The 25,467-nt window shown below is 38.5% G+C and overlaps 1 protein-coding gene across 2 annotated transcripts in view; it reads right to left on the reverse strand.

Annotated features, from left to right (window-relative positions):
- Positions 1–819: 819 nt before the first annotated feature.
- The window catches only part of LOC127621057 (plexin-B3-like), a 64,734-nt gene continuing 40,086 nt past the window's right edge, over positions 820–25,467 (reverse strand). For both annotated transcript variants that reach the window (XM_052094488.1, XM_052094487.1), the window contains 16 exons: positions 25,018–25,166; positions 24,743–24,843; positions 20,073–20,290; positions 16,956–17,134; positions 16,160–16,226; positions 15,379–15,525; positions 14,873–15,032; positions 14,624–14,727; positions 12,276–12,357; positions 11,978–12,144; positions 11,657–11,817; positions 10,752–10,899; positions 10,514–10,578; positions 9,281–9,356; positions 4,298–4,372; positions 820–4,204 (listed from right to left, as the gene is read on the reverse strand). In XM_052094488.1, coding sequence (XP_051950448.1) covers positions 4,100–4,204; positions 4,298–4,372; positions 9,281–9,356; positions 10,514–10,578; positions 10,752–10,899; positions 11,657–11,817; positions 11,978–12,144; positions 12,276–12,357; positions 14,624–14,727; positions 14,873–15,032; positions 15,379–15,525; positions 16,160–16,226; positions 16,956–17,134; positions 20,073–20,290; positions 24,743–24,843; positions 25,018–25,166 — 2,004 coding nt within the window. In that variant the 3' untranslated portion in view covers positions 820–4,099. The remainder of the gene's footprint in view (positions 4,205–4,297; positions 4,373–9,280; positions 9,357–10,513; positions 10,579–10,751; positions 10,900–11,656; positions 11,818–11,977; positions 12,145–12,275; positions 12,358–14,623; positions 14,728–14,872; positions 15,033–15,378; positions 15,526–16,159; positions 16,227–16,955; positions 17,135–20,072; positions 20,291–24,742; positions 24,844–25,017; positions 25,167–25,467) is intronic.

Genomic DNA, 25,467 nt, shown 5'->3' on the forward strand with positions numbered 1-25,467 from the left:
TGATTGGGGTGATTTATTATAGAGATCCACTGGTTTAGATCATAGATCATATACTGTAAACAGATGGAATAAAGCTAAAATTTCGATTATTTTTGTGATAAACAGAGCTAGCCTACGTGACAAGCAGGGCTTTTGTCTTAACCCACTAATCCCAGTTTGTCAGTAACGATGTCCCTAAATAATAAATATCATACTTTGAATACTCAGTATGCATTTTACATTCAATTTATATTAAAACGTGTTAGTGTTGTTCAAATGTAAATAAGTGTCCACATAGACGACGCTGTCACATGAAACATGTTACTTTTCTCAGCGCTGCTCCGGGTGACCCAATCATCCTTGACGCTCCAAAAAGCAGATAAAGTCGCCATAAACATAACCCTTCAGACTCCAGTGGTTTAATCCATATCTTCTGAAGAGATACAGTTAGTTTTGGGTGAGAACAGAACAAAATATAACTCCTTTTTCACTGTACATCTTGCCATTGTAGTCTTTCAAGCTCAGTTATACTTCCTATAGCGCCATCTAGCGTTCTGTGCATGTCAATCACTAGGAAGTGTAATCAAGCTTGAAATCATGATCGTGCCTAGAGAGTGAAATGGCAAGATGTGAAGGGATACAAGTTTTGGTCTTTTCTCACCCAAAACCAACTGGATTACTTCAGCAGATATTGATTAAACCACTGGAGTTGTATAGATTACTTTTATGATGACTTAATCTCCTTTTTGGATCTTCAAAGGCTTGATCACCATTCACTTGCATTGTATGTTCCAACAGAGCTGATATGGTATTCCATAAATCTTTTTTTGTGATCTTCAGAAGAACTAAAGTCATATGGCATGTGGGTGAGTAAATTATGGGAGAATTTTCATTTTTGTGTGAATTAATCCTTTAAACACATTTGTCTTCATTGTTAAAATTATAGCTTTATTTGTTTCCAGATACAAATATCTATTACACTCATTTTTTAATTTTGGCTCCCAATTTCTCCTCAATGGAGAGAGTAATTCTATCCAAGCTGAAAAAAAGTAATGAGAAGAAAAGAATCGTCTTCTTCACAATATGTACAGGCACATATACACAATTGTTAGCAAACTATACACAATACAAATACAAAAGAGCAAGTCTTTAGAATGGGTCTCTTTAGAAAGTTCTCTTTTAACCCCAACTTCATTAGAAAATTACTATATTATTTTTTTCCCTTGTACAAAAGTTGTGTAAAACATGGTGCCGGGCAAGGGCTTCATATACACCAACAATCCTTTAAGCAACAGGCTGAATTGTTTATCTGCAAAGATACAAAGCTGTATTCCACATGATTGGCAAGACAGTCAATTGCAAGACTGTTTAAAAATAAAATACAAATTTACACAAAGAAATGAATAAAAGGAGATTCGCACATAACCTCACCATTATGTACAAAGCACTACTAATACCTACAAATTTTAGTGCACACGCACACAGTGGTCCACTCATGTTTTTGAGAGTCATGCACTTATAATGCTGTCTGTAGAGTGGACCTCTCATCGACCATACCAATCAGAAATCCAATCAAATCTCAAGCATGCATCAGTCTATAATAATCAAAAATACATTGAGGCAAAATGCATTCAAAAACAGGCTAATAAACATACACAGGATGAGCAAACTAATAGTTGAGTTATCATTTCATATTTTTACAACACAACCTCCGGCATACATTAGTATGATGAACTGTCACATAACTAAATGCAGGACCAGAAAATCCTTCGAAAATGCATTTCACATAGATGTCCAGATAGCATCTAATACATATAAAAGCATCAATCAGGGGTTTAGCAGTGACCCTCGAATAAATGAGAAAGATTCAAATGTTAGTTTCAGTTTTATACATGAAGAGATTGCATTAAAGCACATATCCCTTAATTCGTTAAGCTTTACAAAAATGTAGACATTGTGGGTGAACCAAAATGTACACACAAAGTGCTTTGGGTAAGAAACAAAATATAATTTGAACAAGCAAATAAGAACAGATTCACATAACATAAAATGTAAATTCAAAGCTGAAATCGTTACAATTCACACTTTTGTCACCTGCGACAAGCAGGTTGGAAATGAAGTGTTGGACTGAACTAGAAATTAATTTGGCTACAAGAGTGTTTATACTGAATGCATTTAGATCAGTGGCTGTAATCCTGAGACACACTGAAGTCCAGTGACCAACAGCCCAATGAACTCAAGTCACTATTGATCTTTACTAATTCACACTTTCTTCACAGGCAACAGCAGTGCCACAGTTCATCATCTTCTCGATTTGGCAAGTAATGTCAAGCAATGGGTAGACATTATAAAATGTAACAAAGAAGGCACATTTGGCAGTCATGTATAAATAAGCATTATTTACAATATAATAAGTTAGTTTCTATGCAGTGTCTGAATTACACAACTCTCAATTCAACTGCGTCTTTTCTAATTACTGGAACAGAGCAATAAAGATGCTTTTCGCTGCCTGCCACCCCAAAATCCAAAGATGATCCCAAACTGACCCAATTTTGTTTTTAATATCACCCAAGAAACCACGTGTCCCAGTTGCTTCTCTTTGAATTTCATTTGAGACACAAATCACATGATATTGTATCTTGGAGAAATGTGCTACCTTGTGCTATTGAATTTAATGCAAGTATTGGCGAACTGGGTCATATTTCACCCCAAAATCAAGATATATAAATTCTAGTTTAGGTTCATTAAGACTTTTGGCATTGTGACATTATATAATGTCATTTATAATGACAATGAAACCCCCCACCCCCAATTCACATTATCGTAATGAGAAAAATAAACTAAAATTGTCATTGGTGTAAAGCAAATAAATATCATGATAGTATATATGCCTTTAATTTAATGATGATTTAAATGAAAAAAAGCAATAGTATATCTACATAATCACCATTGGCAATCATGGGAATGACAAAAATGCCTGGATGCATTACGGTAATGAGAATTTGTGTGGGAAGAGTGCTTGATTGTCATGAAAACTATTGAACACGGCTGAAAATCTTAATGGTCATAAATCAGGCTTCAAATGTGTTTTTCTTTTGATTTTGGGGTGAAATGTGACCTGTACATGTTTTTGTTAGAAAAACCAGAAATCTTGGGAGTGAAGGCATATTGATGCTATGACAAACTTAATAAGATCATAGTGCTACAAGCCTGAAATCAGACTATCGGATAGGTCAAAAGGTCATTTAGCATCCCCGTGTGTAAAAACTCCTCAAAAACTGTGAATTTGTGACTTTCACTTGCATGCACTCATAAAATCACACAATAACGTGCACACAAATATTGTGCTCTCGTAACTTATGGCACTTATGTGCAAAGATTTGCTCTAGAAAATTCCACGTAAATGTTCCAAGTTTAATACTTGCGTGATCTACAAGTCTAATGTAGAAATGTTATTATAAAATGTTAATACCACATGGCCAGTCTTTGATTTTGAGTTTTGATAATGAAGCATAAAAACTAAGCAAAAAGAAAACACAGACACCTCTAAACCTGGACCACAATACTCCATATAGATGAAGTTAATGGTGGATGTCCAAAGCACCAAGATGACTGTAATGGTTGAATATGACAGAGGTCGACTTGTAGCAGTCCATGAAACTTCGATCAATGGAATGAAAGTACAAACATCTCAGCATGTCACAATACATGTGAGAGTTGCTTCAGTAGTGTCATCAAAATTGAATCAAGTAAGCATCACATATACAGCAGCCCCTTTTGGACATACACACAACCAATTAACAAACATGCACACAATTTTGAATTTGTCAGTACTACTATGAGTAGTTCGTAACTTCAGTTTGAAAACAGATCCTTCTCCAATAAAAATCCCATTAAGGTGTCATCGAAAGGAGGTGATCATTACTTCATTTCCTGTTCCCTTTTGTTAAGAATTCGCCGAGTGCTCATTTGAAAAGTCACGCAAGCACGCGAGAAGGGCAGGGTTTAGTGCTGTGGTTGGATTTCATCAGCTGATTAATCAATACTTTGCTCGAAAAAGCACTGATTGGACTCTCAGATGTGATTATTGATGAGCTTTAAAAAGGTCAAAGGTCAAAGCCTAAAGGTCAGTGACTTTATTCTCCACCAGGGCGGCGACCTGCTGCAGGCGATACGCCAACTGCATCTTTTGCCCCGCAGCGTCTTCCTCCAGAGACATGATAACCTGTATTTAAAGTGCATTCACACAAAACCCAAAGTGAGAAATAGAAAGTCACTCTAAACCAAACAAATAAGAAGCTTTCAGCCTCATACTGACCTGATCATAGTATTTGTTGATGTATTTGTACAGTTCATGCAATGCCACCACACTGTTCATCTCTGATGCAAAACTCTAAACAGACAGTTAAGAGAGGGTTATGGCAATCTTTTTTTTTTTTTTTATTTTTTTTAATCTTTATTTAATAAGAAATACAATTTACAGACCCAAATCTACAGAAACACAGCATGCTTATACATTCATCCTCACATTCATACCCCAACAACATACATGAGAAAAGGTTATAATAAACATAGAATATTATTCCATTTTTTGTTATATTCATCTAATTTATTGTTGCTTTCTGCTATTATCTTTTCTAAAAGAAGATGCGACCTTATAACATTCTTAAAGTAACCTAAACACAAGCATGATGATACTTTTGTTTTAAAAATAAACACTTTCCCCATTAATAAAATGGTACTTATCACAAGCAAACTACCTGTAAAAAGACCAAGTACAATAGTTTGAGGTGTTTTGGTAAATTCCATTCTAGCCGTCTTTAACCAAACTTGGACACTTGACCAGAATTTATATACTACTGGGCAAAAGTAAAATAAATGCCATAGGTCTTCCTCTTCTTCCTCACAAAATCGGCAATATGGATTATTTTCAATTTTTAGTTGCAATTATCTTGTAAAAATTTTTTAGTTGGAATATTCTTGAATATGAATCTACAGTAGTGTTATAAATTGATCTAAAATACTCTTTCCATGGAATTGATACATTAATTTCATCTTCCCAGTACTGACAGACCCTGTGAGGAAAAAGTGCAAATCCTGCAGAATATAAATTCCAATTGTAAATTATTTTATTTATTTTTATATTATGTAACCATTTCCAGCATCGTACTTTTGGGAGACAAACCAATTGCTTGTGTTTATTTTGTATTTTTTGTTTCCAGCCAATTGGAATTGCTGAAACAATCTGATTGTATCGATACAAATCCAAACATTCATTAAATTGTATTGAGAAATCATAAAATGAAATAATGTGACCAGATGTATCTAAAAAGTCATTCACAAAGATTAAACCATTTTGAATACATATATTCCACAAAAGTGGTTGGTCTCCTATAGTAATTTCAGAGTTCATCCATAGTATCTGATTCTGCATGTCATCTGGAGTATCAGGAGGATGGTACTGGAAATTCAACCATTCTTTAAATACGTCTTTAAAAAAAGGAGAAAGTTCTTTTAATTGATTCTGAAATATTTCTTTGATATGTAATAATTTTAGTTGAAAAAAAGGAAATAAATCCGAACCAAAGAAATAAAAAAATGTATATAATCTTTTACTGGTAAGCCATTGTCTGTGATTATATATTTTATTAACCCAAGAAGCCTTTATCGAACTATTCATTGCTTGAAAATTTTTTAGATTTAGTCCACCATTTTCATATGAATTGTATAAATATTGTCTCTTAATTTTATCTGGTTTACTATTACATAAAAATGTAAAAATATTTTGTTCAAAGCATTTAACAAAGGACGTGTCAGGAGTTGGAAGGGTCGTTATTAAATAAACAAATTGGGGGATTACCAATGAGTTAATCAATGTGACTGTGGCAGGGCGGAGGGCGGGGCCGGGTCGTGATCCTACACACCCGGTCCCGTATTAGGCTAATTATGCCTCCGTGATGTTTAAGGGTCGACTGCAGAGGGCTGTGCGGGAGAGAGAGATCGTTAGCGGACATGTCCGTCATGTGTGTTTGTGTTGTCTTTTAAGTTTTCCATTAAACTATGATTTATATCGTCAAGCCGGTTCTCGCCTCCTCCTTTCCCATCCTTTAACTGTTTTACATTGGTGCCGAAACCCAGGAAGGAAGAGGGATATGCCGTAGTAGAGTTCTCGCCACTACCATCCACCCCAACGGAGCAGCCGCGGCCATCTGCCGGGGGACGAGGAGCCCAGCCACCTGAGCGAGGACGATGGCCGCCGACCGCGAGGGGAGGAGGGGCTCCTAGCCGACCGCCTGGGCGAGAGAACCGCTGCCAGGGGCGGAGGAGTCGCCTACCGGCCACTGAAACGCGGCGGGGTTTAAGACCGCCGACCGCGAGCGGGAGGGGCTCACTGCCGACCGCCTGGAGCGAGAGAACCGCTGCCAGGGGCGGGGAGACCCTTCTAGTCCCAGAGAACGCGGCGGGTGTTCCTTCCGCCAGGGGCTGGAGGACTGCCTCGGATCCGCCCGAGAGGCGGCTGTCGATCCGACAAAGGGTGGAGGAGTGGCCGAGGAACAAGCTGCGGCGTATCTGAGAACTGGCGAGTAAGTTTTTTTTTTTTTTGCATCTCTCTCTCTCTCTCTCTCTCACTGTCGCTCTGCGTTGGCCTTTATCCTCTTTTAAATTGTATAGTTTTTTGGGGGTACTGCACTGTTACAGGAGTACCCTCCCATTTTAATCATTTCTGTTTCCCTCCCTTGTCCCTCCCTCGTCCAGGTAGATGGGGATGACCTGCCGGCAGTCAGCGAAGGCGCCCTCCCCAGGGAAAGGGGGATGTACGTCAGGCCGGGGCTCCCCAGCCTGAGAGAACGGGGAGGAATGTGGCAGGGCGGAGGGCGGGGCCGGGTCGTGATCCTACACACCCGGTCCCGTATTAGGCTAATTATGCCTCCGTGAGGTTTAAGGGTCGACTGCAGAGGGCTGTGCGGGAGAGAGAGATCGTTAGCGGACATGTCCGTCATGTGTGTTTGTGTTGTCTTTTAAGTTTTCCATTAAACTATGATTTATATCGTCAAGCCGGTTCTCGCCTCCTCCTTTCCCATCCTTTAACTGTTTTACAGTGACCCTACCTTGTAATGTAAGTGAACTGCTCCTCCATGGCTGTAAAATTCTATCTACGTTTTGCATTTTTTTATCGTAGTTATATTTGACAATATTTTTGAAATTGTCTGGTATGTGAATACCTAAAATATCTACAGAGCCATTTGTCCATCTAAAATGGGCCGAACAACTTAACTTAAAATCTGTACCATTTATAGTCCCTATTCTCAATATATGGCACTTCTCAAAATTTGGTTTCAAACCTGATATTTTAGAAAACATATTTAGATCTGTAATCAAGGCTTCCAAAGTAGATTGTTTTGGTTGTATAAAAAAGGTTGCATCATCAGCATACATTGTAAGTTTTGTCTCTATGCCATTCGGCTTCAAACCTATGATCTCTATATTCTTTCTAATTTTAATTGCTAATATTTCAATACATATCAGGAACAGATATGGTGACAACGGACACCCCTGACCGAACCCCTTGTGTTAGGGAAATCCTGTAGATAAATGCCCATTATTTATAACTCTACTGATGGTGTGTTTGTAGAGCGTTTCAAACCATTTGATAAAGTTCTCTCCAAAATTAAAATAACAAAGACATTTCTTAATAAACTCCCATCTAACTTTATCAAAGGCCTTTTCAAAATCCGCTATAAATAATAATCCTGGCTGTTGAATATCTTTATAAAAATCTACAGTGTCAAGTATCTGTCTCAAATTGTCACCAATAAATCTTCCTTTTATAAACCCTACTTGCTCATTCCCTATAATACAATCAATTCCTTTTTTCATTCTTAATGCAATGCATTTGGAAAGAATTTTAGTATCACAACAAAGCAAGGTCAAAGGCCTCCAATTTCTTTAATACATAGGATCTTTAAATTTACCATCTGGATTTTGCTTTAACAGTAATGATATAACTCCTCTTTGGGAATTAGATAATGTTCCTTTCTGAAATGAATAATTAAATTATTATTTATGGCAATCTTACAACAATTCACATGATTTGATATATTTGAAATATTTACAAAAATGACATGATAGGAACTGAAACTCATTTCAGAACAGAGTCGGCCATAAACCAGGGAACAGGACAAAAACTTCCCTAGATATTTAAAACGCCAAGGCTGTCATTTTAACACATTCATTCAGTGCAAATAATTCTATATATAAAAAAATAACACACAATTAATCATGTCCCCCGACCATAATAAGGAACATTCCTACCACTAACACTAGCGACAGCAGTAGATGAGGATGTTTTCTTATATTCAAATACAGCTTGGAGCACAAATCCAAACGCAGTGATCTCAAGACGTGTTTTTCTCAATTTCAAATTACGTTTAACTTGACACAGCCACCTAAAAACGCTATGTTTATGCACTCAAAGTGAGACGCTCCAAAAGCATCCGTCTGATGCAGGTGTACATTGATGCATCCTTAGACCTTATAATAAATCTTGGACTGATTGATGAATTCAATTACAAAATGGATTGCTGTGAACTGTAGGTCTATATTAGGCTTGTGTTCAATAATATGGAAAAACAATACTGAATTCTAAAGCCACTTTTTGTATTGTCTTATCAATGCTTTACTCTGCCACAATGCATTTTAATTATCTGAATTATAATTTTTTATAATTTATAATTATTCCATCATTATATATTGAATTGTTTTTTGAGGGGCTTTGATTTATTAACCGGCATACCATGGAATTAATTAAATTTAAAATTTATTTTAATTGATTGACAGCCCTATATGCATGTATATTTACAGATACTTTTTTAGTTTTTACATTTGATACTCTTAATTATATCATATTCTAAGCCTGTCTAGTGTGCTGCAGACATTGTAGTGACCTGTAGTTGTTAGATAGATGTATTCACTGTCTCAGAGCTGGTTGTTTTTTAATGAACTTTGAAAACACAGAACACTTTTCAAAATTGAAAATGTATTTCAGTTAAATGAATCAATTGAAGTATCTGACATTAACCATATGAGCACAGTGCTCTGTCCATTTGAGAAAAAACAAATATTTACAGAAAGGTAAAAATGCCCCTAAAAATATCTATTCCAGAGGTCAAATATTGTCCATAAAAAGTTAATTGCCAACATAGTTGCAGAATCCAACAATTCAAATTTTCATGAGAAATGCACGCTTGACGTAAAACAACTCTCCGAATTTCATTTAGAAGAGAATTGAATTCTAGCTCACCCCTGACAGCTCTGTGAGGGTGGAATTCATTTCCTGGTAACAGCCAGACACTGCGTTGTGAATATCACTGTAGTACCTATAAGACATAATGGAATAAATGTCATTACAGTATTAAATGTCTTTACATTTGACTTCCTGTATTAATGTTAGTGCTACATTGATGCTGATTCTCATCAAACATATCAAGAACTTGTCCTTGTCCTATTTTATTACAAAGCATTATTTTGTACTTTGCATTCAGATAATGAAGCCTATCTTTAAGGCATCTAAGAATGTTTACAATGCAACACTATTTTGCCCCACAGTTTTCATTACTGCAATGTGAAAAAAATTCTCTAATCATTTACTCACTTCCATGCATCTCAGAATTGGATGACTTACTTTCTTCTGCTGAACACAAATTAAGATTTTTAAAAGAATATCTCAGATCTGTAGGTCCATACAATGCAAGTGAATGGTGACAAGACATTCAAAGCTCCAAAAAATCAAATAAAGGCAACATAAAAGTAATCCTTAAGACTCCAGTGGTTTAACATACAGCACAACTTCTGAAGCGATGCAATCACTTTGGGAGAGAAACAGATCAATATTTTAATCCTTTTTTTACAATAAATCTCCACTTTCAGTTTCAGAATGTGACAGTGAAAGTGGAGATTTATAGTAAAAAAGGAGTTAAATATTGATCTGTTTCTCACCCACAGCCATCATATCGCTACTGAAGATATGGATTTAAAGACCGTAGTCATATGGATTACTTTTATGCTGCCTTTATGTGCTTTCAGAGCTTGAAAGTTTTGGACCCCATTTACATGTATCGTATGGAACAACATAGCGGAGAGATTCTTCTTAAAATCTTTGTGTTCAGCAGAAGAAAGTCATACACATCTGGGATGGCATGAGGATAAATAAGAAACATGTTATTTTTGGGTGAACTATCCCTATAAAGTACAAATGTTTTCAAGTACATAATTGTAGTAGTCCCTTGTTATTGCCTTATTTTCACTGGTTTTAATACAGTAAAATAAAAAGACTGTTATGGCAATGAGAATCATCACTGAAAACATTGGAGCGTAATGGTAATGAGAATTGGGAGTTAAATAGTGTTTAAGTGTCCTGAAAATATATAAATAAAATAAATATGACCAGGACATTTTCTTAAAAGGTTTCAGAAGAATCAGCCAATAGATAGTTTGAATAGGGCAGTACTGCTGTATAATACTTTGATACTCTTACCTCTCCACCAGCTGCTTGTATCGTGGAATTTCTCTGGCGTACAACAACTTATTGACAGGTGAATCCTAAAGGATACATAGACACGACAATGAGCTCTTTTATACATTCATAGACCAAGTTTTTTCTCTCTCTTTCCTGTTCTTATTCATCTACCGTTTCTGAATGAACGCTTGCTTCCACAAGCTGCTTATAATGAGGTCACTGTTAGAGAGTTCAAGAGATTAATTGCTGTACTGACCCGACCCACTTTGTGCTCGGATGTAGTGCAGGAATCAATGAAGGTCTGTGCGATAACGGAGAGGACAGCATCCACGCTATCTGTCACCTGCACGTCGAACACAAACTGAGGGTTCTTCAAGATGTTCACCCAGAAACGCAAAGGTAAACTGCAGACAGATGGAAAACATGATAACAAATGAATGTTTGACATACACAAGGGCCTTGTTCCTATCATCGTTCCCACAATTTTTGACCAGTGAATTTCAATGACTAATTCTCTAATGAATAATTCAGACTGATTTGAAACATTTTATTCCATTACTATTCCATGACCGTTCCAGTCATTTATGATTACTGGGTAAGGATTTTTGTATTTTTTTTTTTTTATTCTTCAATTTCAGACCAATTGGCAAAATAATCATTCATACAATTGTGAACTGGTTCAGCCAATTCATTAAAAGAAAATGATTCAAAATAAAGTTTCAATAACAAATCAAACATCAATGGCTAGTGTACAAGTTTTACTCTTCACAAAAGCATTATTTAGCTAGTGAAAAATGTTTGTTTTCCAAGTCCATGTACAAGTATATAATTTTTTTAATAATTCACCAATTTTAAGATTTTATGGAAAACACAATTTTCAAAATTCTCTGTTTTTTTACAGATTTGCCATGACTGTGGGAACCCTTTATCATTTTAACAATATAATCCTGAGCAGACTGAATTAATGCCTATTAAACAAGCCAAATAAAAAACAATAAAATTAAATAAAATATAATTCACAGTTCAAACATCATATTTAATCTAAATTTAATCTCAGTACAAAGTACAGCATGATTAGTCTGAGAAGCAATCTGGTTGTTTCTCAAAATGTTTTATTAAAATGTTTAATATATATATAGAGAAATGAGCAGTACTGCTGACCTATTTGTTTTCCAAATGTGCACCGTCTCGGGGTCGTCAATGCCGTGTTTCTCTGCCATGTCATCCAGGAAGTCAAAAAAGAATCTGACAGCGATAGGTGGAGGCCGTTTGGTGCTCAATATGGCTACAAACACATCATCAACAAACTTCTGCAGAGTGCCCTGAAGATACACATTTATAAACACAGATCAGCTTTGTATCTGACAGTCAGCAGAAGCTAGAAAGAAGACATATCTCCCAAATAAACAAGGGAAGTACAGGATACATTCAGTGTGGCATAGAAAGTATGTTAGATCCCACAACCCTGCATTTGTAATGTACCTTCATTGAAAGCAGTCGTGTAAGGTAGATCTCTGGGATGGCTTTTGCACGTTCTCTCTCTCTCATGCTGCTCTTCCTGTGTTTGGGGATTTCAGTGTCTTCGCTTGGCTTTACTAGATGCCACAACCGAAGACCTTCTTCCTCTTCTCCCTCCAGCATAGGAGTTTCTACAGTAACCACAAACAGAAATGATTAGAATGAGAAATGTATACTTTGATTTCAGATTGTCAGCAATTAAGTGAAAAGAGCTTGAAAGTAATGGTGTTTAGATTGATCAAATTGTGTGGTGTTGTCTTACTCTCTCCGGTCTGGTACACCTGATTTACTCCATGAGAACTCTGGGAACGAGGGATGAGAGCCACGGTGGCCCCATCAGGCACCTGAGTGGACAAGAGGAAAGTCTTAAAACTACTAAAAAAAATCAACTAAACAACTAACCAACTCACTGGCTAACCAACCAGTCAATCTAACTAACCCACAAATCAACCACCCAGCTTATTAACCATTCCACAAATCATCGCACAACATCATATCTTCATTTCGATTTTATTTCATTGATCATTCAGCCCTACATAATGCAATAGAAAAACATGTTTTTGCGTTATTTCGTGGCACACTTTATTTTTTGTCTCATCACTTGCAATGCAGAGTGCAGATTGCAACATTTCAAGTCTGATTTTTATTTAACAATTTTTCACATCAGGGCTGTGAATGTAAATTTCAACTTACAAGTACATACATTTATTAAATTACTCATATTCAAATCTACAAGCTCTCGAGATTTGCTACCAATTTACCTTCATACCTACCTGCTAACTAAACAATCAACCAACTGGCTAACTAACCACCCCCTAACTATCCAATCCAAAAATCAAAAATTCGGCTAACTAACCAACCTACAAATCAACCAATCAGCTAACTAACCACCCCCTAACTAACCAACCTACAAATCAACCAATCGGCTAACTAACCAATCAACAAATTAACCAAATGGCTAACTAACCAATCCACAGATCACCTATCCATCCATCATTAAACCGGCTAACTAAACAATCCGCAAATCAACCAATCCACAAAATCAACCAACCGTCTCTTAACTAACAACAGGCTTGTTCGAGATGCCATACACCTCGCCTTGAAAGTAGATGAGAGTAGGCTGCTGAAGTCAGGGGAGGAGTGAAATAAGAACTGTCAAGTCAGACAGATCTCACTTCTCGTAGTGGATCAGACACCTTCCAGATATAAGGAAAATATCAAGGGATTCACATTCATAAGCTGTTGCTTATTTGTTATTGGCGGATCGCAAGTTAACAGTGATTACTGTCACCCGCTGTTACACGCTGTTGCTGATAAAGTGGGAATGATTTAAATTCAGTTTCACATTCATAAGCTGTTGCTTATTTGTTATTGGCGGATCGCAAGTTAACAGTGATTACTGTCACCCGCTGTTACACGCTGTTGCTGATAAAGTGGGAATGATTTAAATTCAGTTTCTTTGATGAAAAAGACACTCAATGTACATGCAATTTTACTTCCCCCATAAGACGTATCTTTTCATCCATTTTTAGTTTAATAAAAGACACTATTTTAAATATTTCAGAAATATGATAAGCACATACCCCATACAGAGATCTCACAGTCAGAGTGTTGGGAATAATCACATATAAGTTATACAAATAAAAACATGATATGAGAGTTAAAAAAATCAAATATTTTAAAATAGAACAAAATATCATGGTTGTTTAAGCCAATGAGCATCATGTGTCATCCCATCATGCCTTAACTCGGCACAGTCAGGGGAGATCAACTGTGCCCAACTGCACCAACTGGCAGGGCCGCCTCGCCATTGCGAGAGTTTTTTGACATACGTCAGCATGACATCAGAGCAAGTCGGACCCCACTCGAACACATTTCTAACCGGCGTGCACCTCGTGGTGATCAACGGTGATTGGTGGTGCAGATTTTGCTGAGCTCGAACGAGCCTAAAAGTTCAACCACCCAGCTAATTAATCAAGCCAAAAATCTACCAAGTGGCTAACTAGCCAACCCACAAATCAATCAAGTGGCCAACTAACCAATCCTCAAATCAACCACCCATCCATCTATCCACGAACAACAACCAGCTAACTAACCAATCCACAAATGAATCAACCGGCTAACTAGACAACTCACAAATCCACCAACCGTCTAACTCACCAATCCAAAAATCATCCATCCATCATCAAACCAGCTAACAAACCAATCCACAAATTAATCAACCAACTGACTAACCAATCCACAAATCAGCCAACTGGCTAACTAAACAATAATCAAATAAACCAACCAGCTAACTAACCAATCCACAAATCAACCAAGAGACTACCTAACAATCCTCAAATCAACCACCCATCCATCTATCCACGAAACAACCAACCAGCTAACTAACCAATCCCCAAATCAACCACCCATCCACGAATCAACCAACCGGCTAACTAACCAATCTACAAATCAACCAACCAGTGAACCAACTAATTCAAAGATCATCCATCCATCCATCCATCCATCCATCCAACTAACCACCAACAAATGCACAAACACCCCAAACCAAAAAATAATCTCAATGAACTGGAAATGTGCAAGATGGTATGTTTGTCACAGCAAATGTACCTTGTAGTGCTGTAAAGTGTTGATCCGTTTCCAGCGACCCTGAACGATGGCTGTGACATCATCATCTGAAAGAGTCAGGTGACCCGCCTGACCTGATCGCCACTCTGAGGATACACAGTAACCAATAAAATAAATAAATAACCAAAGCCTGAACCTAAACTAGTATTCAGCATTCAAACTATTTCTATTAAAAAATATTTAACATGGCAAGAATTAGTCTAGCTTTAGCTGGGTAAAAATAGACTGTACCAAGGTCCAATGAGTCTGCGGCTGGTCTCTGGGAATAAGGAGCTCCTTTATAGATCTGGTCCAGGATTTTATCTTTAACCTGAGTTATGGTGTCAGAGTCCAGAACTTTAACAGGACAGGGCTGGACCTCGACACCACTCTTTACCAGCACTGTCAGAGTCTAAAAAATCAAAACAAAAACATTTTTAAATGTCTTAAGACTGTCTACCCTAAAATAATGTCATAATTGAATGACCCTCAACACTCATATGCTCCATGTTCCAAACCCGTATGAGTTTCTTTCATGGAACATAAAAAGAGATGTTAGGCAGAATTTCAGGGACTTACAGCCTAAGTCACCATTCACTTTCATTGTACAGAAAAATAGAGATGCAATAAAAGTGAATGGTGAGTGAGCCTAACATTCTGTCTAACATGATATTTTTGGTCCACAGACAAACAACATGAAAATTTCATTTTTGTGTGAACTATCACTTTAAATATAGCAAACATTGAGATGGACCTACAACTGAGCAGTATTCTATGTCCTCTCTGAGAAGGTGACTGTCATTGAGAGTGCGTTTTGCTTTGCCCGTCACTGCATCCACTGGTCCTTTATCCACCTGGTACTTAATAGCCCTGTACAACTTGTAGAGAGGCTCTCCAGCAACCTCCTACACACACACACACACACACATATTAGCGTATGCAATTATGATTGTCAAAAAATTACTTTTGTGGATTTATGTCTCTCACAATATATTTAGCCTATATGTGGGAGATCATGTGGAGAGGGTTTACTGAATCAATAGAACCTTTTCACAGACTGTTGTGACACATTACCACCTTGATTCAGAAGCACTTCACTGTTCAATTTGTTTTACTATTTAATGTAAATGTATGGTATTACTCTGTGTGTTATATTAGCCTACCATTAATTAAAACCAAACTAGTAAACCTTTTTGCATTAAGGTTTCAAATACAACTGCTGACCAAGTCATGGTAGACAAAGACTTTCTTTCCTTCTTCTGACTGCCATAATCTATCTCCCTCTATTTTTTGCCTCTTTTGGATAATCGTGGAAAAGTAGAGGAAATATTGGATTAGTATATAGGAAATAGTATTAGCTTCGGTATCGCAATCACCACTATTGAAGTTTATTTAGTTGGGTTTTATCTGTGGGGTTTTAGATTTTACTGATGTAGCCTTCAATTTTATAGCTTATTATTCTCACAATTCACTATCAATATATACATCTGCATAGAACTGTCACATGTCTAAAATGTAGGCCATCGCAATCTCCGATACCTTGAGAAAAGAGTAGAGACAGATGGACATCCAGTTGGTCAGCATCTTCTCCACAACCGTTTCAGTCCTACAAATGACGACATTTCAGAGAAGATTTAATATAATCAGATCAGAGAAGATTACACCGTTTGTTTTTTAAAACAACTCAGTAAATAAACAGACAGTCCCTAAGATTAACACCAGGGGCGGACTGGCCATAGGCCGAACGGGCCGCGACTGGCTGTAAAGAGCGCTGCAAAACAGCGCCGTGATATGCACAAAAGTACAGCGACCAACCCCCGGCCAACAACTTTTGTGCCAATTTCTCTTCCCAATCCAGTCTGCCCATGATTAACACTCATGTTCTGTTTGCCTCTTAATAATTCAAAAACATTACAAGCATTGACATTATAGATAGATACTACAGGACACATTTTCAGACTGATAACATGTTTTCAAAGCCCTCCATGATAAATGACTTTGGTTTGGGGTCTCAACTACTTCACAAAAATATTTTAAGGGAACGTAATAGGTTCATTTCAATTTTACTCTTCTTATATTTTCACATACAGCATAGGGGGTCTCTGGGACCCTAAACAGAAAGTTTATCAGTTCATCGCAACAGAATATAAGAGTTAATAGTAGTGAATTCTTTAACTCTCTATTCTTGTATCTCAACTAATAGGGCAAGGCGCTAACAACACAAGGTCATAGATTCGATTAGCAGGGAATACAAAAAATAGTCAAATGTATATCTTGAATCTACTCAAGTCAATTTGGAAAAAGGAATGCATCAATTGATTAAAATGTAAAATACCTGCGCAGCATGAGTTTGGGGTTCTTGGCCACATATTGCTGCACCAAATCCCCCAGTAAATTCTTCATGACATCAGTGAAGTACTCCAGCTTATCATGCAGAGCCATCGTGAGAAGAGATGCAACGTAACCTCTGTCCCTCTGTGAGAAATTTTGCTGTGCTTCCAGGGTATGAATGAACTGGAGGAACCAAGAGAAGGATTTTATCTACATTAGTACAACAATGTTACCTGGAATGCATAAAAGCTTACTCATTCAAACAGCCCAAGCTTTCAAAAAAAAAGCATCCAAAGCGTCTACAAAGTCTCACAGTGCTATTCTAGATAAATATTTAAAGTTTCAGTGATGCTGCTGCCTGTCTGTTTGGCCGTTTAAAGTTAGGTAAAGTCAAGAAAGAGGCTAGCGAGTGAGACGTCCACAATACAAACCCTCAAAAACTCTACACTTAACAGGCATCCAAGCTGCATTCAGTTTGAAATGAAGACTACATTTGTTTGTGTTTTATCTTTTGTTTACTCTTTGAGGTGAAATAATAGTTCCAAACGAAAATACCCACAACTACCACTGATGTGCTGAACACGCCAGTGGCATAAACACTGCAATTTCCATCTGCTTTCATTTTCTCTAGACAGGTTTTCAACTGGGGTACATTAAAATACCGCAGGAGGTCTGTTGACTGATGTATAATACGAATAGAAATTTGGAGAAAAAAAAAACACCCCAAATAAATCAAATAACCATATTAAAAAAAAATATATGATCATATTTTCATATTCATGTGTTTGTTGATGTTCATGGGTCCATGAACATCCTGGAGGAGGTCTGTGAACTGATATAAAAACACAGAAATTAGGAAAATAAAAATACATAAAATGTAAGAAAATGTAAATAAATTATTAATACAAATATATTCATATTTTTATATTCATATGTTTGTAAATGATCTAAATACTCTCATTTCTAAATGAGGTTAATGTGTTCTGTAGCTTTTTTTAATATGGCTAAATGTTGGGATGGGGAGTCAACTCCAAAAGAGTCACAAGCCATGGAATCGGAGTCAACTCTTTTGTTCTATCGACTACGTATCTTTTCAAACAGGGCATTGTGATTGGCTCAAATCAGTGAATTGGCTTTCTTAAGAACCAATCACATACCTCTCACACACACACACACACACACACACACGTAGGTGGGACAGTCGTTCATCATGTACTTTTGAGTGAGAGATAATGCATGTGCGTCCTAAAGAGAAAGAGGGTGCGTGACAGACTTCAAAAGACAAAACTTTCAGAACATTTTAGCATTACATCAATGCATGGGGCAGTGGTTGGGAAGTAAGTTGATGCTGGTTTTATCAGTGTGTATGTCATTGCTTGTCATTTTTCCTCTCCACTATTTACTACTGCCGATTTGTTCTTTGATTCATAACTTTCTTACCCCGCCCCTGTTTCTCAATTTGTCTAGTTGCTATTTGAAAATAACATAAATAATTTTCGGTCCAGCCTGTCTTGTTATTTCCTCCCTTTAAACTTGGTTATTGGCAGAAACCAGGGATTGACTTTTTCAACAGGCATTTCAAGGTAAAATGCAAAATGTCTCTAAACTGGATTAATTTGAACAGCTATAGTACGCTGTTATATTTTACATCTTCATAATTTATTTGTCTTCGGGGAGTACATTTTTAAAAACAAATCAAACAAAAAACTGCACTGAGTGTGTGATAATTACGGTAAACTTGTCAGGTCCATCGCCAGAACATGCTATTGAATAGGGAACATTTTGCGATATTTTAAAAGCAATAAACACACCAAAATATGTGAATTAAACACCCTGCTGTTTAATACATTGTGGACAAGGAACAAAAACTGCCGTCATTACAACACCATTAAAAATGTACCTTTCCAAACAAGTCAAAATTAATTTAGTTATTTGTTCATAATAACATACAGACCTTAGATGAGACCTGCTTAGATTAAATATCAACTGTATCTGGGAGAAACAGCGTGCCTGTTTCCGTCATGCATTCTTTGCGCACTTTACTATGGTTTACTATCATGCAGTAAAACACAGGCTTAGTGATTGATGTATGTCCTCATGAAAACTCCCCTTGAAACCCAAACAAAAGTGGCCACTTGAGACGCATTTGCGCAACCAGGTTTCACAGACCCGTCGGTCACAGCGCAGTTAGTTGACTACGTGGGGCTGTCTGTGTCTTTGATGCGCAACACTCGGAACTCAACAAAAGCACTTTGAAATGCACTCTAAACCTATTTATCAAACACAACTGTTTGCAAAACAGGCATTAATAAAGAAATACAAAACAATGTAGTTAAAAGATGTCTTTTGGATATTTGGATGTTCCACGTGCCAAGTTTCCATCCAAGTAATTTAATTTATGCAAAAGATTAGAATATACAATATTAAGAGTTGGCTATGTCGTATGATTTCCTCCGAGTTTGTTTATATAAATTTGTTTGATTTCATCACATGCAAATGCCCAGATGTGTAATGCATTCTTATTAATATTATGCCCTTACCCTTAATTTGGGCCGGCCTGGGCTAAAACATACCCACGTGGACCCCATTACAGAGTGAATATTTAAAATACTCTGTAAGGTAAAACCAACACAATGGCTTTTATTTTTAAATATTGAACTTTTATTTTGAAAGGACTTACACCTCGTAGAGCAGTTCCATGTGTGCACATTAACACCATACCTCGCGTGGACCTCATTATTTGACGTACAAATCACAATAATGGTGACAACCAAAGTCAACATATTAGATGAGCTATGAATAATCACAAAATGACAAATAACTGCAAATTACAACATGTCAATTAAATTATTCATGATAACTATGTTTTCAATTGTTATCAAAGAACCTGATAACTTCTGTAGAATTGATGGTTTTTAAATGAGTTAGAGTATGTAAAATATACAAGTTTTTTTTAATATTTCTTGTGTATTAGGTCATGTGTTTAGATTTCGAGTTGAATTGTTATATTATCTATGAAGAAAGAGACCACTCTTTTTGAAACTAGTGCAGTTGTCATGGATAATGCAGTTTTAGTGGTCATTATACAAAAATATATATTATCTAGTTTGGACTTACTGACCCGTATGAGGAAGAGTCTGTTGTTGAGCAGGTTATTAAGTTGAGCCAGGCCTTGCTCCACAGTCTGTCTGCGAGAATCTGGCAGGTCCAGGTTCTGACTCAGTGGCGCCCCCTTCTGGCCGGGAAAGAAAACGCGCTCTGCATATGTGCGGTAATCCAAAAAGGGAATTCCAGGTCCACCAACGTCACTGCTGAGATCCATCATCTCAGTCATCAGATCTAGAGGACAGGAAAATGTCAGTATTACTGTGCATGTTATAAATTTTGTTAATCAAAACATCTCTCAATTTACATTAATAAGATACAATGTTGGTTAAAATGCAACTGTTTTATTAGCAATTAACTTTTACAAAAATGCAAATGGTAAGTATAGTTTGCACGGAAATACCATGATCAAATAAACAATTTAGTGGCCATTATACAAAAATATTTGACTGCTGAATGCCTCGATTGACTATTCACAATTTAGTAATCAGAATAAACACGTAATAAATAATTGAAGTTTAACAGCAGTAACAATAACTGGAGTTACTATTGCATTCTGGTGAAAAACTTTAGGTTACTCACGTAACCCCAGTTATCTGATAACATGAAGGGTATCTCACATAGTGAGGTATCTCACTAAGAGTATGCGTCAGACATGACCAGTTGCAGAAGCTTTAAATGACACAACATTTGTCAACATTGCCAGACCAACCGCTGCAGACCTTAAGTCCCACCTCCCTAATATAAACCACAGTTACCTGTTGCTGACTCATTCCAAGCATATCTCTTCTCCATGCGAACTGCAAGGAGGGCAATGATGCGAGATACCTCACTTCATGTTATCAGAAAACCAGGGTTACGTGAGTAACCTAAAGTTTTCTTTCTAACACTCGTTTGGTATCTCAGTAAGGGATATAGACAACTCCCAAATTGCCGATATGCTGGCTGAAGAAGATGCCATAAACAGAGAAAACACAGAACCTATGATATCAGAAAACAGAAGTATATGGCTCTGCGTAGGCATCCCTTCCCAACATATTGGGCTGTTGAAACACATGTATTTGTGCTTACTGTACAGTATGTTGCATTCCCGCCTCAAGGACAGAGTGAGTCACAGGAGGCTCAGTAACATCCAGTCTATAAAGTCTTAGAAATTTGTGAGGAGATGATCAACTCGCCACAGCACAAATCTCTTGGACTGAAATGCCCTTGAATAGCACCCAAAACGTGGCGATACCCCTGGTGGAGTGAGCCCATAGTCCCTCCAGGGGTTGACGATTAGAGCTATTATAACAACACAAATCGCATCTACCACCCAATGAGAGAGGCACAGGCGAGAAATAGGTTTACCCTTATGAGAGTCAGACCATGAAATAAAGAGAAGACTATTCTCCCGTTGACTCTTGTGTTTATAACATATGTACTCAGAGCTCCTAGTGGGCACAAACAATGTAACAGCTCTTCCTCCATGGAGGAAAAAGGCGGTGAGTGAAAGGCCAACAAGTCTACTGACTGGTACAAGCCTGAGTAGTTGCTCACTTTAGGAACAAACACCAGGTTTGGTCTACAAGTTACCTTAAGACCTCCCTGGGCAAACAACATGCATGATGAATGAACTGATAGAGCATGCAGTTCACACACTTGCTTGGCAGTCGTGAGAGCAAGTAACAAAGCTGTCTTTATAGAGAGCAGAGATACTCTCTAGTGATTCAAAGGGGGGCCGAGACTGCTCTCATGCTCTGGATCATTTCAAATCACTTTCGGGGGAAATCCAATAATATTTAAGTTTAGCCTCTCACAAGCCAGGACCAGAGAGCCAACATCTGAGGAGAGTGATGGAAAATCTTCCCACATACTTGAGAGAGAAGATGTCTGCACAGCGGTAGAGACCAGGGGTGGTCGTAAAGCAGTTAAACTATCTCTGCCATCCACAGCTTCCATGGCCAGTTCGGAGCTATTACAATAAGAGAATGTTCTCCCTCACTCTCCACAATCAAACTCACTCCACTCCACAGCGTTGGCCCGATCAGGCTCAGTAGGGGAAATGTATATAGTAACACATTAGGCCACGGGTGGGCTAGCATATCCACACCCAATGGTGCATCGTCACCCACCAGGGAGAAGAGCAGAGGATGCACGTCTTCGCGTGATGCGAAGAGATCAACAGCTGCCTATTCGTATCTCTGCCATGTGAGGCTCACCATTTGAGGGTGAATCCTCCATTCTCCATTAGACGATTTCCTCTGGACAGCAAATATGCTCCCCTGTTCATTATGCCTGGAACATGTGCTACACGTAATGAAACAGGTTCGTGCTGCTCCATGCAATTAGTTTCTCTGCCAAACTGTGAAGCTGGCACATGAGGATTCCCCCTTGCTGATTTATATAGGCTATCACCGTTGTGTTGTCTGTTCTGGTCAACACCTGATGATTCCTGAGAAAACTCACAAAATGTCTGAGAGCTAAAAACACTGTTAGCAGCTCCAGAAAGTTTGTGCGTTTCTCTCAGCGTGGGAGTCCAAGCACATCTCATTGTTCTGCCCTCGAACACAGTGCCCCAGCCTGTGAGAAAAGCATCCATCATCACTGCTTTTCTCATTAAAATGGGTCCCAATGGGCATCCTGTCCTGAGAAAAGACGAGAATCCCCAATAACAGAGAGCATTCATGCATTCTGACGAGACGATCAATCTGCAACTGAGGTGGTGCTAACGGCCTGAGCTCAGTGGTGCTGTCCAGTTCTGAAATTTCCTCATTCACAATAACACAGGAATCATGACCACATCCTTAGAGACACATCCTTGGAGAAACTGATCACCCCCGTTGAAAAAGGGAGATGCAGGTGCGAAATGCTTCGATGCGTTTCTCCGCTCACTAGTGGTGTGGTGGCACCATCTAGGTGTGAAGAAGAGAGCTGATAGATATGTTTATTGGTTTTATTTTTGTGTGGTCATTCCCTCCCCGTAACAGAGAACAATTTATTAATGTTGTATGAATGCTTGTTCAAACTTTCGCTTTTGCCCTCTGAACAAACCCCATGGGTGGAGGGTGAAGAGAGCTCCACACTCAGTTAGTAGTGGAACACTCAAAATTTCTGCAGTTTGAACCATATTTGTAGACATATCTCTTCTCTGTTTCCCCATGAGAGGGAGAAAGGTGTCAGTCTCATGAAGGACTGGAACAGAAAAGCCCTGGGTGCTGTCTCCAGACCCCTCCATGCAAACGCCTCTTCTTGCCCCCGAGGGTTAGTGGATGGTGCTTTGCAGCAGGACAAGAAGGCTGGTAGACAGACTGTCCTCCTATCTCGGAGGGCCTGAAACCACCTCGGTTCGGCTGGTAAGATTGCGGAGTGGGCTTTCTTATGAAACAAACTTCGAATGCCTCTCCCTCCTACTTCCGAATGTCGCACTGTTGGCGCATAGCTGAAACAGTGGCGCCAAACAGAGCTTTCGGATCCCAGGGGCATTCAAAAACTCCTTTTTCTTTGTCTAAAAGTCACGATAGACCGCAAAGCACAACAGAAAAGAGCTTTCTCCGACAACAGCCAAGCCCATGTTTCGGCCACAGCTCTGAACTGTGCCACGCGACGAGCGCAATTCAGATCCGTTATTATGCAAATCTCCTCCCAATGTGCGGTTATGCCATACCCAATTCCCTCATGTCCTGAACATTCAGTCTCTCAAGAAACCCTTATTGGGCACCAGGTGTCTCAAAATCTCTTCATTTCGGCCACACAATCTGGTATGGCCGGAATAAACAGCCTAGCTGGCGGGAGACGTGACGGGAGGCTTTTTCCGTCATACAGATTGAACAGCTCCTGGGCCTTCCGGCTGGGTTGGCCACTCTAACGAAAGTCTGGCTGCAGCCCTGCGACAGAATTCAATGAGATCCATATCAGCTTGCACATGGGAAGGGCTGCTTCCTCCCTGTGCACTCGGAGGCCGGAACAAATTTGTGGGGAGAATAGCGCCCTCATCGCCTTCCTCGAGGATATATGATGACACTTCATCCTCGCCATAGTCTTCCTCTCCCATTAACTGGTCTTCACACAGTGGGGTAAGCGCTGAGGACGCCTCGTGCATTAACTTCCCCCATGTGCACGGGCTTCGAGAATTCTCCATAACCTCTTCTCCCACGAGAGAGGAGAGACACAGGTCCTTCTTCCTCCCTACTGCCACGCTAAGTTTTCTTTCTCTAACTTCTTTCGAGAGTGAAGCACAGTGGGACAGCCATCGGAGCTCGATAGCGCAGCTTGAGCGCGTGTTTAGCATCTAAGCATGTGAGACAGAGAGTATTTTTTTTGGTCAACAAACTAATTGCCACTTAAAAACGCGGACAAAAATTGCTTTCAGATGTTACTTTGTGGCGCCGTCGACAAACTGTTAAGCAATAATCCACAAATGTGTGTGCTGAGGACAGCTTCCGAAAATCTTCCACGGAGAAGAGAGCGAGAATGAGGCAGCAACAGGTAGCCGTTTATATTAAGGAGGTGAGACTCCTTAAGGGCTGCAGCAATTGGTCTGTCAATCTTGACAGACTTTGTGTGTTATTGGAGCTTCTGCAATCAGTTACGCCTGAAGCGTACCCTTAGTGAGATACTGAACAAGTGTTAGAAAGAGAACTATGGTTAACATGAAACATTGTTATAATGGCAAAATGTATGATGAAGCGCAGCGTTTTAACGTACCAGTAAACTCTTTTCTGCACTGATCTCCAACATTTATTTCCAGAGTCTCTAGCTGGACCAGAACCTTTTTATAGTCTCTCAGAGCCTGTTTACTCTTCCTCCTTTACAAACGCACAGAGAGAGAGAGAGAGAGAGAGAGAGAGAGAGCACAAACAGGGATAGAGCATAAAACTCTGTTAATGGATCCCATTAAAATACTTTTCAGAGAGTTGGTTTATTGTCATGACAACAGACTAAGAGGAAAGAGGAATCTGATGTTTGAATTCAGACTCTACCTGTACATGAGAATGATGACCAGTACGATGAGTACGACCACTGCTGCCCCCGCTGCCAGTCCGACTTGAGCAGCTAGAGGCACTGGGGAATGAAGATCATTGTCGTACTGCACTAGACCCAAATCAAACTCTAGGCTTCCCATTAACACCTGAGAGAAACACACCAATACACATAGACAATTGTATACAATTGCAAAATGGATTAAAAAGGTACACTTACATTGCATCATAACAAGTTGTGATGTAACGTGTTTAATATGTTAATAAATGTTTAAAAATTACATGATAATTCAAGTTTTCGTTCTAACAAGCCGTGACATTTTGTAGGTCACATCTTTCACATGACTCATGACTCACATCAGGCCATCAAAGCACTGCTCAACGGCAGAGTCAAAGGCCACTTTGATCTCCACATGAAAACGCTGCAGAGAATGTCTTTTTGATTTTTAG

This window comes from Xyrauchen texanus, chromosome 27 (genome assembly GCF_025860055.1).
Source record: "Xyrauchen texanus isolate HMW12.3.18 chromosome 27, RBS_HiC_50CHRs, whole genome shotgun sequence".
NCBI lineage: Eukaryota > Metazoa > Chordata > Actinopteri > Cypriniformes > Catostomidae > Xyrauchen > Xyrauchen texanus.